The sequence below is a fragment of the Saccoglossus kowalevskii genome, chromosome 16 (assembly GCF_978046115.1).
Source record: "Saccoglossus kowalevskii chromosome 16, keSacKowa6.1, whole genome shotgun sequence".
Lineage (NCBI taxonomy): Eukaryota > Metazoa > Hemichordata > Enteropneusta > Harrimaniidae > Saccoglossus > Saccoglossus kowalevskii.
This window is the reverse complement of record NC_140656.1, coordinates 12,543,420-12,556,133: the sequence shown is the minus strand read 5'-3', so window position 1 is coordinate 12,556,133 and position 12,714 is coordinate 12,543,420. Positions and strand designations below refer to the sequence as shown.

General features: G+C 34.5%; 1 protein-coding gene across 3 annotated transcripts in view; it reads right to left on the bottom strand.

The window, feature by feature from the left end:
• Positions 1–12,181, bottom strand: part of LOC102804781 (uncharacterized) — a 55,239-nt gene extending 43,058 nt beyond the window's left edge. For all 3 annotated transcript variants that reach the window (XM_085491067.1, XM_085491069.1, XM_085491068.1), the window contains exon 1: positions 11,906–12,181. In XM_085491067.1, the coding sequence (XP_085347193.1) occupies positions 11,906–11,934 (29 nt within the window). In that variant the 5' untranslated portion in view covers positions 11,935–12,181. The remainder of the gene's footprint in view (positions 1–11,905) is intronic.
• Positions 12,182–12,714: the final 533 nt, after the last annotated feature.

The window sequence follows — 12,714 nt, the reverse complement described above, 5'->3', positions numbered from 1 at the left end:
TATTTTCACGAGTGATGCGGTGTATCCTGCTGACGTTCTTTCACGAGTGAAGCCACTGGGAGGGTATGGGGTTCTGTTATTATTACATATGTCCCATATTTGATTATTTCATATTAAAGAAAGAACGTGCAACAAATCGGGATAGAAATTTAGGTCGGGGAACCCAATTGCCCATTAATATGCTCCAAGACAGTGCTGCGACCTAGCAACGCGTGTCAGTGTAGAACGCGTGTCACTGTACGTGTGAAAATAAAATAATCAGACGTCTAAACTTGAGTCATTGTCCGAATAAATACTGCTCAAATTGACTAAGTGTTCAAAACGTCATAAAAAAGACGCCGCCGACGATGCGCGTCGCACAATCTTTTTGCTAGCTGTCAAACAACTTGTCAAGTCAAAACATCTACGCGCCAAAGTGAAAAGGCTGATTTTACTGCGGGTCCAGGCTGCGGGTGGATGTTCAGAGAGCCCTTCAAGATTGATAAAACTCAGTTTCCAGGTGGTCAACATACATTAAGTTTTCCCAATCCTAGTATTCTATGTGATGTACATCTAACATGCCAAAAATGAACGATTGGTGAACGATTTGAACCTGACAAAAATAGCAGACGGAAATGTGTTTACAAAATAAAAATAGTGATTACTTGATTTTAAAAATAGATACCAGGAAGGGGGGGTAAAAGAAAAGTTATATAACATTTTATTATTCAATAATTTATTAAAATACATAAGTTTGTCCAATTCCCTGTGATATAACACCTCAGACATAGCTCATTGTACTCGGTTTGAGTGTGGGTACAAAGTTACTATTTGAATTTTTTATATCTTTTTTCATTAATGAGAAATTTGACCCCAAAGTTAGAGTAACTGTTCACCAGGAATGGCTTTTTAACTCTTCTGTGATTTTTTTGGGCTTGGCTGATTTTGTTCAAACTTGATAGGCAGATCGTACCATCACTAATTGGAAAAACAATCCTGACCCACCGCTACCATGGCAACAGCCAAAATCTGTTTTTTGAATACTTTCGCCCCAAATTTATTACCTCCTACCAGTCTTGCAATAGCAGTGGCCAAATGATCATGCCTTTTATTCTGGCTACGTTGCGCACTGGTAAGAGATCACTGGCGCCGACATTGTTACACTGTCGACGTAATCCCAATTGAACTTTGAATAAAATCTAAATGCTGCCTCCAATCTAGAAAATACTATCGCAAAACGGTTGGAAATAATACATTTAACGGCTGAATACGTCCTAGCAATAAAATAAAGGGACTTCTAAAGACTGAATGTTATTTTGCGAACCTCGTATAAAGGTGCCTGGTTTTAGTTATAAACCGACGTTAGCTTCACGTTCATGTCCTACCATGGTAACAACCGAAAACATATTGCTTGTTTTTTACCGGCTTGTTTTCATTGGCAACCGAAGTATTTTTATTTTGTAAATAAATGTTCGTCTGCTATTTTTATCCAGTTTAGCAACATTTTTTGCATATTAGGTGTACATCACATGGAATACTACGATTGACAGAACTTGGTGTATGTTGACTGAGTTTTATCATAGTACGAAGTACCAGGAGGTTTCTGCTGGCGACGTTGCGGCGTTACCCAGTTCCAAATAAAGATTACCAACGCCAAATGAGCAACATTTTAACCGGTAATCAAGATTCATTCAATCCACGGCTAGCAAGCAACATCAGAAGCGAAGTTGTAGCATGCAGTACTAGTAAGTCATCCCGTCAGTGGAGTACCACAGTAGCGCGGCATGCTTGCCTTCAGCATTGTATTCAAATGAATCACGTGGTGTGTCGTTCTCGTTCAAACCCGGAATTCGATCAATAGGGGAGTTTCAGTATAAAAAAACACATTGCAAATCATGCAAGTTCAACATTTTCAAACCAGTATACTAAAACAGGAATGCTCAGAGTGCAAAGTATGATAGTTATTACTTTCCAGTATACACATCTCTGTTAATACTATCCCTCACATGTTCTACTCCCAATTACTCCTGCGTATAATGGACTAGCCTCTTTCTTGTTGACATTCAGACTAAAATCATGTGACAGGCTGTTAAAATTGGCTGTTGCATACTCTTTCGCCGGTCTGGGAAATGTGTTTAATTAGCTCTCATTCAAGCAACAATGCAGATTTCCCAGTGGGAGTGAAACTATTCGACTCTGCCATTAAAAAATAGGGGTGTTTTCAGCAAAAAACGAATAACCCTGGAATGCACACAAAATACTGAATTTCGGAACAAATCGTGCATTACTTCCAGCAGCAGAATACCACAGAAATATCAGACGAAACATGAAAATCCTATATATTGTATTTCGGCCTGAACCCTCTATATTGCAATTCAAGGAATTAACCCTTATGTGCATCCATTTCCCACCTTGGTATCACCCACCCCTGAAAACAAACTCTTAATACCACGCTGAAGCGTTTGGTAATAAACAAGCAAGGCAAAAAAAAACCAGAAGGTCACTAGAGAATGATCTATCAATCAATGCAGAGTATCGGTAATTGCTCTTTGTTAATATAACCTGGTCTCAGTATTTACACACACAAAGTCTTCACACATCAACAGACACTTAGAATCAATAATTTGAATAGACACACCTCTATTTCTGTGAACTAAATTCACTTTGCAAAGGTCATAGCAATTTTCAATCAATACAATAGTGGTACCCAATGAATAATCCTTCATGTATGTTTTATTTAACAGGGTCCACAGTTAAGAGACATCCTCAGAGAAAAGATGGCAATGGCGGCAGCACCCGGGGCAGAGACAACCCCCCCCCCCCCGCCCCCTGCCAAATCAAGCTGAAACCCTTTGCAATATTTGGCCCTCAAAATGCAAGAAATAGTGTTTCAGAGGGTCTAGATTTCAGATCTCGCCCCCTCATGCAAAATTTAGTGTTGCGCCTCTGGATGGTAAACAATCAGTCACATAATTTTTATCCTCTGTAAAGTTTTTAGCTCATTTTTTTTCAGGAGAATGTTGCTTTAAAAAAATGTCAGTATTTTTTAATTATTAATATTATTTTCTATCATTTTCTCATTTTTGTTTTTCAGATATTTTCCAGTCATGATTTTTTTTATTGACCCCCTTCTATAAGTTCTAATGGTCAATCCCTAAGGGAAGTAAAAATAACTAGTTACATGTTAAGTATTAGCAAAGGTTGAACCACTAGAAACTTGGGGAGGGGCGACATAAAAAAATGTTTTAATATTTTTTTCTTCGCTTAATTGAATTTGCTGTAATTTTGTCTCACTATGTGGAATATTTATTCGTTCAGAATTTTTTTTTTCTGTAATTACCTCTGCCATATATTCTATTTCTAAGATTATTACATTTTTCCAAATTCCACCCTTTCTGAGTTTCTAATGATCAACCCCTATTGAATGTTTCCATCACTGTGCAGCTTATCTGAAGAGGTAAACGACCAGTCAGACATAGTGACTTGATAAGATAACTAGATCACTGACTCTATTACAGTTCCTTTATAGTTCATCTATCTAGGTCAGTCCTTAATGAGTTTAGTTATTATTCCAATCACAAAGTAGAATCTGTAGAGGTGACTGTACCTTGAAAACACAATTATATCTAAATATAAAACTATTGCTACCTTATCAGACAAATAGATTAGTACAAATGGGACCTCACATACCATGCTGTTCTGTACCAGGAATTTTTTTAACATTAATATAAAAAATCTGAATGACCCAGAATACATGCACATCTCATTTCGCCTACAAATTTGATAATTACTGAAATAAATTATTAAAAACCTGATCTAGTTTTTTTGGTATGTGTGGGATCAAGCTGGATTTTTTAAATTAATTTTTTATTACATTTTTGTAGTAGTTAAATACTGTTTAATAAAAATATCTTAAAGACAGGAAAAAATAAAAATGCATAGATGAATTTGCTAGATTATGGAGCTAAAAATAAGACCTCTATACCTGGCTAGTCAATTCAAGGTCATTTTTTTTTCTATGGCAGGGCTAACTTCATTTAAGACTCTGTATGGTAAGGCAACACTGCCATCTTGATTTTTCAGGATGACGTTGCTTTAAAAAAAAATTCACTCCTTATATCAAGTATGTGCATTTTTTAATTATTAATATTTTTTATATAATTTTCCTATTTTAGGTTTGGATATCCCCCTTTTATAGTTTTTAATGGTCATCTTTTGAAGGAAGTGAAAACAAACATTAACATATAAGTATCAGGTAGTAAATGTTTTCATTACCATGCAACATATCTGGAGAGGTACAGGTAAATAACCAGCCAGACCAAAGCAACCTGGTAACATAACCAGGTCATTGACTCTGATACACATGTATAGACAGGCCCAGCTGTGACAATTTTATCGTTTAAAAACAATTTTTTTTTTTAATTTCTGGCGTTGATATCAAATTTTCATGCCTGGTCTGTTTTGCCACACATTATAGTAGGCACAATGTTTCTGAAGTGCTAAATAATCTAATGAATTGTAAGCTGCCAACAAATGATAAGGCATATTTTGATTTGACCTGTTATACTCAACTATAACATAAGCATGACCCCGGCATGTTTAATTTTTTGCACAGACGCACATCTATTTTTTTCTTTTAGAAGTGTTCTACTTCCAGATTCCAAAACTTCGCTGCATATCATGAATAATTAATAGCAATGAATACCAAGATTTAAATTCTATGGGTATCTAACAGAGTTCCTCCAGAGTTCATCTATGTAGGTCAGGCCTTAATGAGGTTATTAGTATTCCAATCACACTGCATGCTGAAAACAGAATTATGTCTAAATTTAGAATTATTGCTACATGAAGCTCTATCAGCTTATCAGTAAAATGGAGCAATTGGGAGTTAATTTCTTGTTGCTTTGTTCTGGTATACAGTAATATTTTTAACATTAAAATAACTGACTGATATGCACAACCTTTGATACTTAAATTATTAAAACCTGGTTCAGTTTTTGTAATAAATGTGGATTTAGATTTAACAATTTTTTTAATTTAATTTTATTTATTTTTTATTTATCATATTCAGCATTGTAGACACAACTACTGTTGCAGCATTGACATCCCCTTTCACTTTATTTACAGAAGGAAGACTTTGTTTATATACTAGTATGCAGAAAAAAACGTATAACCTACTTGGCTAGATGATTAAGAAATACTCTCCTGGCTAGACAATTGAATTTCAATATTTCAAGGTCATGTTGTCTATAGCAGGCAGACTTCATTTCAGGCTACATATAGTTGTGCAATGGTAGTCCACGGAGTTAGACTAAAGTGCACCAAAAAACATGGACTGACTCGAACACAGTAAAACTAAGGATTACCTTGCCCACGATTTATGACGAAATTTATGCCATAATTGTTACAAACTCATTGAAATACTGTAGAATACTTTATTTTCAATATTTTCGCTGAAGGTATACTTCAGTGAAAATAAAATCCAGTGAATATACATTTTTTTCTATATTTCACATTCAACTCATCAAAAATCAGTGAAAATAAATTCCATACAAAACACCAAAAAAGACTTTTCAGCGAAAATTAATTTAAGCTAAAATAAAGTATTTTCAAAAACTTTGGGTATAATTTGGGGATTTGAGCAGTGGTAGGAGATTAATTAGGCGTTCAGTAGAGATGTGTGGGACAAGGTCTAAACATCCTATCCCACTGTATGATTCAGTATAGTATCCATAAACCATAATCTAATCTCAGCATTTTCATAAAATATTCCCATTTACAGTCTGCACATTGCTTCAGAAGACCAACAAATAAAAATTGCCTCAAATTTTGTCTGCTGGCTCCAAAATCAGAGTTTCGTTCCAGAAATATTGAAGAATATAAGAAAGAAGTGCAGACAAATGTCTGGTGGTGAAAAGTTTAAAATCAAAGTAAGCTTAGAAATAACTCCCGAGTATTTATTGAATGCATAAATATGAAGTAAAAATATGGAACAATTAAAATTAATTAAAAATTATTTGAGATGCATGTGAAACCAATGTGATATTTCTGATACTCACAAAAAAATAAATTTGATTGACGATCTGCGGATTGCAGTCTGATTTTAATTCAAAAGCACCGATTTAATCTGATTTTTTGAAATATAAGTCAGTAATGAAAAAGAGGTAATCAATATGCATGGTTTTCTACAATAAAGTACTTAAATGTATGTCTATGGATTACCCTGGAGCATCTATTAATGGAGCTGAAATTAAGACCGTGTCGACCTGCTCCAGACAGATAATCATAGAAATTGGCTGTCTGTGGACAGGTAAATAAAAATATCAAGTTTTTACTAGACCAAATATGCTAATTTTGTACCCATGAAATAAATATGATGAAGAAAAAAATTTGATTTTAAATGATGTATTCATGAGGATAGGTACTGGCACAAGTATTCCCTTACCAGTCCAACGGACAGGCAACTTTAATTTTTAATTTCAATCCCTGTTTCATTGAAATATGATAATTATGCATATTATGCAAAATAGGTATTTAGTATGCTTGAGTTAAAGTTTAATCCCAAACTAATTAGGTCTTTAGCCTTGTCCCCAGGCACTTATGTAACAAATCTTATTGAAATGCAATAATTATTTTTTGAGACAAAAGTAGAAAATTGGTAAATTATTATGCAAAATAGGTAATCAATATACACTTATTATATCAATATAATCAATTCAAATTTAAAACACAGGTCTGCATAATGTCACAGAGCACCTATGTACCAAGTTTCAGAACTTGAGATAAGTGTGGAAAAGCTTAAAATTTTTATGCAGATATTAACCCCAAACTAACCAGGTCTGTCCAAGAGCATCTAATGAGATTAGTGCTTGAGACATTGGTGAAAAAAGCGGAAAATTGATGAGTGTGAAGACACTGTATGTTCGATTTGTGTACAGTTAACGAATGATTGAAATAACTCACACAAACGTTCATATATAGCAATGTAACAATATTTTTTTGTGGGAAAACTAAGGATCAACTTAATTTTCTTTTGAGAAAATCATGGTTGTATACATACATGTATTTCTACAGTCTCGCTCACATCGGTAGTCAAGTGGACTCAAACAAGTATAAAATAGCCATAGAAACACACAAGAAATGCATAAATATGTTTAAAAGAACATGAATTATATGTAAAAAATAATATAGTCTCAAATTATCATCATTAGCGGCTATAAACACATCTCTGAAACAAAGACATTGATGTTTTTATTTATATCAATTGCCGTTTAACCTTCTTCCATTCTTACGCAGACTAATCAAAGAACTATCATGGGCAATTATGAAAGTGTTTTTAACCTTAATTTTCACATATTCAATATGTACTAGTGACATGAAGATTCACATGATTATTTTCAGATTCACGCGAGATCTCCTAAATTGCTAGAAATTACCTATTTGCCAGTGCTAGATATGGATTTGGCAAGAATATGTCTGCAGATTTACTATCAGATTTATTGATTGAGTGGTCAATGAGAAGTACATGTACATATACTGTAAAATCTGTATTCAAAACCGCAGCTTCTATTAAAATGGCACATTTGCAAAAGAGAGAGCACGTGGCTTCTTTAGAAATGAGAAATACATACAAGAAATGATGAATTTTTGGTTCTCAATTATTCAAAAAGAATGTATGCGACTTCTGCTAGGGATGCAGCTTCTAATACAGATTTTACAGTTGGTAGTAAATTTTTTTTATTTACCTTACATCCCCAGTCATAAGCCCAACCCATATTTTTAGACATTTAACAAGTTGAGGGCATCCCCGGGTAAAAGCCAAGGAAGTTTTTAGCAGGCGTCAACAATGGATATAATTTTATGTGAGGGAAAAGTATGATAGCTCTCTTATTGGAGTTAGTAGTTTGGTTTATGTTTTCATGAGAAAAACTCACATAAATTTCATAATGCATGGCAAACAACACAACATGGTTTGCACTCTTTCTGTTCTTTTATTGCCTACAATGAACCCAATGTTGCAATTTTAAAGTAATACATACCCCTTTGAGTGAATGAAAAAGCAGGTAGCTTTCGAAATGCAAAAATGTGACTGAACCTAGCCATTAGACATTGTTTTACGTTGCTGAATATTCAGTGTCCATTGAGACTATCATGAATGGAGTCTGTACAGGTGAACTATGCTTCGACATGACTTAATGACGACCATAAAAAAAGTATTAAATATGTCCATCACATTCAAAATTGCGAATCAGCAGCTTTAAAAAAAAAAGGTTATTTTTTTTGAAAATATGAACAGCAATTATAATAAAATGTGCGTAAATGTGTTTTTGTGAACATTTTTATTTCTTCATTGAAATTAATGCTAACGCAACTCATTTTGCCATTTTATTCTCAATTCACCATTTCCCCCCCCCCCAAAAAAAACCAAAAGATGTTGGAAAACTAATCATGAGTTTTTGTTACTAGGGCTCATATATTTGACTAAATTTGAACATGAATGACCTAGGTGTCTGATATGAAGGTTATTGCCACGTTCACACGACAGCATTCTATCGGAGCTAAACTACTGCTCCTCCCATTGATTAAGAAGAGATTATCTCCAAAGCATTTACATGGTCGAGCCAAATGCCCTCGTCGAACTGCCCTTATTTTTGCAATCACAGATGCCACCATTCTACAGTTGATCTACAGTTGTCCATAAAGTGTGGCAACATACGCATAGTAGTCGACAGTGTAACACGATACTATAGCTATATGTACATGGAATAACAGATTTCATAAAAAAAAAATGTATTTCGGCCCGATGGGTTTACACGATTGGAGCTATGTCAGGGATCAATCCTATCAATTTATTTGGATTAATTGGAGCCGAGCTTGGCCTGACCAAAACAAGGCCATTTTTGTAAGCCCGAGGCGTAGGGCTTCGATAAAATGCTGTCGTATAAACACAGCATATGTTTGAAATATTGTGGTTGGAATTTGTATGAAGGGGAATAAAAGACAGTATACATGTATACTGTATATACTATACACACTATGTTTAAATTCCAATCAGACAACAAAAGGAAACAATTTGAGTAATCCTCTCAAGTGCATGTTGGCTATTAAACATTTGGTGGGAGGAAGGTTTCATCCACCATTATAATGCAAATTAGATAATGTGAAAAGATTTTATCGTACTGGACCGCGTCAGTGGAGATAATGATGAAGATTTTGACTTTGACAGTCTTCCAACTTCTTAATCTCGTAAATAGTTCTAGGTTCATTGAAATGTGATGATGAATACTCTATAAAAGTTTCATTAAAATCCAATTAGTGGTTCTTTACATACCAGTGGAAAATTCATGGAAAAAATTAACTAGTACGAGATTATGCGATATAGGTATAAGTAATTAATATCCACAATTATTTACCCTAAAACTAATGAGGTCTCTGCATAGTCCTTAAGAAACTATGTACCAAGTTTCATTGAAATGTGATGATTACTACTTGAAATAACAAAAGCTGAAAATGAATTAATTATGCAAATTAGGTAATTAATATGTACTGATATTACACTAAAAACTATCAGGTCTGTGCAGTGTCCTATGACATCTATGTACCAAGTTGTATTGAAATGTGATGATTACTACTTGAAATATCAAAAGCTGAAAATTAATTAATTATGCAAATTAGGTAATTAATATGTACTGATATTAGTGGAAAAGCCGAAAATTGTATAATCATTATGCAAATTAGGTAATTAACAGTGCACAGATTTTTACCCCAAACTAATCAAATCTGCGTATTGGCCCAGAGCATCTATGCACCAAGTTTCATCAAAAATCAATGTATGGTTTTTGAGATATCAGTGGAACAGACACACACACACACAGACACTAACTGCAAAGACTCCCTTTTTGTGCTTCGCACACGGGAGTCAAAAAACAAAATTATTATGCAAATTAGGTGAATGCAAGGACTTTTACCCAAGTTTCATTAAAATTTGACCTGCAGTTCTTGAGATTCTGGTGGAACGGACATACAGACTCCCATTGTACACTTCGCACATACATGTAGGAGTAAAAAATGAATGGGATTTTGATCTTGTAACAGTAAAATACACAGGTTTACTGGATCTCTTGTCAGAGGTGTAGATGCTGATGAGACATTATGGTCGCCTTTCTTCTCAGTCCACTATATTGTCAAAATAGAGCTTTAAATTTTGTGGCTTGGTAATCCTCATTGTTGGTGATGTATGGAATTTGGATTAATCTTTTGATTTTTATAGAAATCCTTTCCCAGTCGTTCAAGCACAAACATATTTTTCTGTCACAAACATATTTTCTCAAACACCAAAACAGCATGATTGTCAGCTCAGCTGCGGACTGCTTTGCTATTCTAATTTTACGAAGGTGTGCCATTCCGCAAATTGCACGCATTTACAAGGGTTATGCCACGCACTAGACACAGCGACTGTGTCCTGACATTTCAGAAAGTGTCAGTACGTACATTTTGTTTGGATAACTTTAGCTATTTATCATATAGCAATTTAAGGATGAAATAAATTGTAAGGCAATTGCAACTTGATCTATTTATATTTCAATGTGTCTAAGTGCCCCACTATTAGTTTGATGTATTATGTTGAGTTTGGTTCGATCAAATTTGCTTTAAATGTATAACAATCTCCAGGCGCACATAACAAACAACTTTTATTTCCCTGTTTTTGAAAAACAAAAGCTAGAACAATGTTTATAGGGCTACAGTTTTGATGTAGGATGGTGTACAAGGACCTGGAAATTATTTCTTGATTGCAGTACAGATTATTGAGCATAATGTAATGTAGGCTTGGAACACTTCCAATCATAGATTTGCATTCAGAAGCTACCTATAGTCTCATACACTTTTTATTATTTATTTATTAAATATTTCTCTCCCAAGCAGTCATCTGGCTGACTTGATTTTTGGGATTCCAATGCGCCTCTTTTTAGAAGGCACACTGAGCACAAGGTATATGAGCAACTATTATACAGCAATCCCCAATCTCTCAGTTGATTACTATATTCTAGAACCATATCTAAATGTACTCCACATAACTCATCTTATTTTTCCTACAATTATTTCTTGGTATGTGCGATATTACCATGAAAAAGATTTGAAAAGGCAGCCATCTCAGTGGACAAATAAACTTCTGACTATACACGTTGAGCTGATTTTATCAGACTGTACATTTTAAGGTACAGTGACCTCACACGCGTACAAGCAATTGTTGATGTAAATGATAAAAAATGTTACAGGCATCAATTGTTTGTTTAGGCAGTCAAAAAATGTTAAACAGTTTTAAATATGCTGAGATGAGTGTGGCTTGTCTAAGCAATAAAAAGTCAGGTGTATGGCTGATCTATACACGTCAGTTATTTGGATTGGCAGAACAGAATTTCACCCAATATCACTTAGTAACTCAAACTGGTAAAAAACGCACTAAACAATGGGTTGGTTTTACTGAAAATGAAGATAACAGAGAGTAGTAGAAAGATGAAACTATGCCAGAGTTGTTTTAGCACAATATCAGTATGTAAACAATTAGCAATCATGATCGAATATCACACAACAATGCACAATACAGAAATACAAGCATACAATCCAATAACTGCGTTATTCTTGCAATAGAGATCTGGTTTTACAAAACGTATATGGTGCGTACACCGACCTTAAAAGGTCAATAACATTTTGAGTGAGTAGTTTACGAGAGGCGCATGTTTTTTTTCCCACACTATTTCTTCAGTGATCGACATCGCGACAAACACGAAAATCTAAATTATTATTTGCGGTCCAGCACGTAAATTATACGATTGAGGTTGTACTAGAATAACTACCGGACTTCTGGAAAACAGAATATTACACAAATAGCACTGAAACACAAGCGCAAATATATATTTTTCTTTACCTGTCGTTGGGCTGTCTGTTAGCCGTCATTCCTTAGTCATTACACGCCGCCATTTCTGCTGTGACGTCACACCAAACGAATCTCTAAACAATTTCGGGGACTCAGAAGGGATATCCTGCGAAAAAGCGAAAGAATGTGAACTGAACGAGCTTTGTTTATTTTCATGCAATTATGTATGTCTGGATCGGGAGCTCGGTGATAAATGTGGAAAATTAAACACGAAAACAATCTCAAGGTCACCAGACAAGTAGGTCATCGACGCGCCACATAAAACCACAATACCATGTAATAAACAAGAGAGGGCGCTATAACAAGTACAAGTGAAATTGATATTTGTTTGTTGCAGACCGGACCATTTTTTGAGAATTATTAATCTTAATACATGTAATGTTCTCGAAAATGTGTATTTATGGGGTTACTGGTTTCTATGGCAATGCTTTATGATTGTTTATTTATTTGTTGCAACCTTTAAATCAAGGTATCATCAAAAAAAGTATACGTAAGCATGAGTACAAGTATAAATCAATTAGGAACAGCAAAACATATGTCTGAAAGTACAAATAATTAATATTAGTTTAAACTTTTCCCAAAGATCCGAATATTTTATGAATGCTGTTTCATATATAATTTGAGGGGAAAGTCCAAGTCAAAAATGGCTAAACTGCTTCTTATACTACGAGAAAAAGAGAGCTAGAAAAAAAAGCGGGTCGAATTGCGGATTAATGATACTAAAATATTAGCTGATTATTGTAAAGGTCGTCGGCATGGGAATTACGACTCACATTAATATTCATACAGTATGTCGCCCC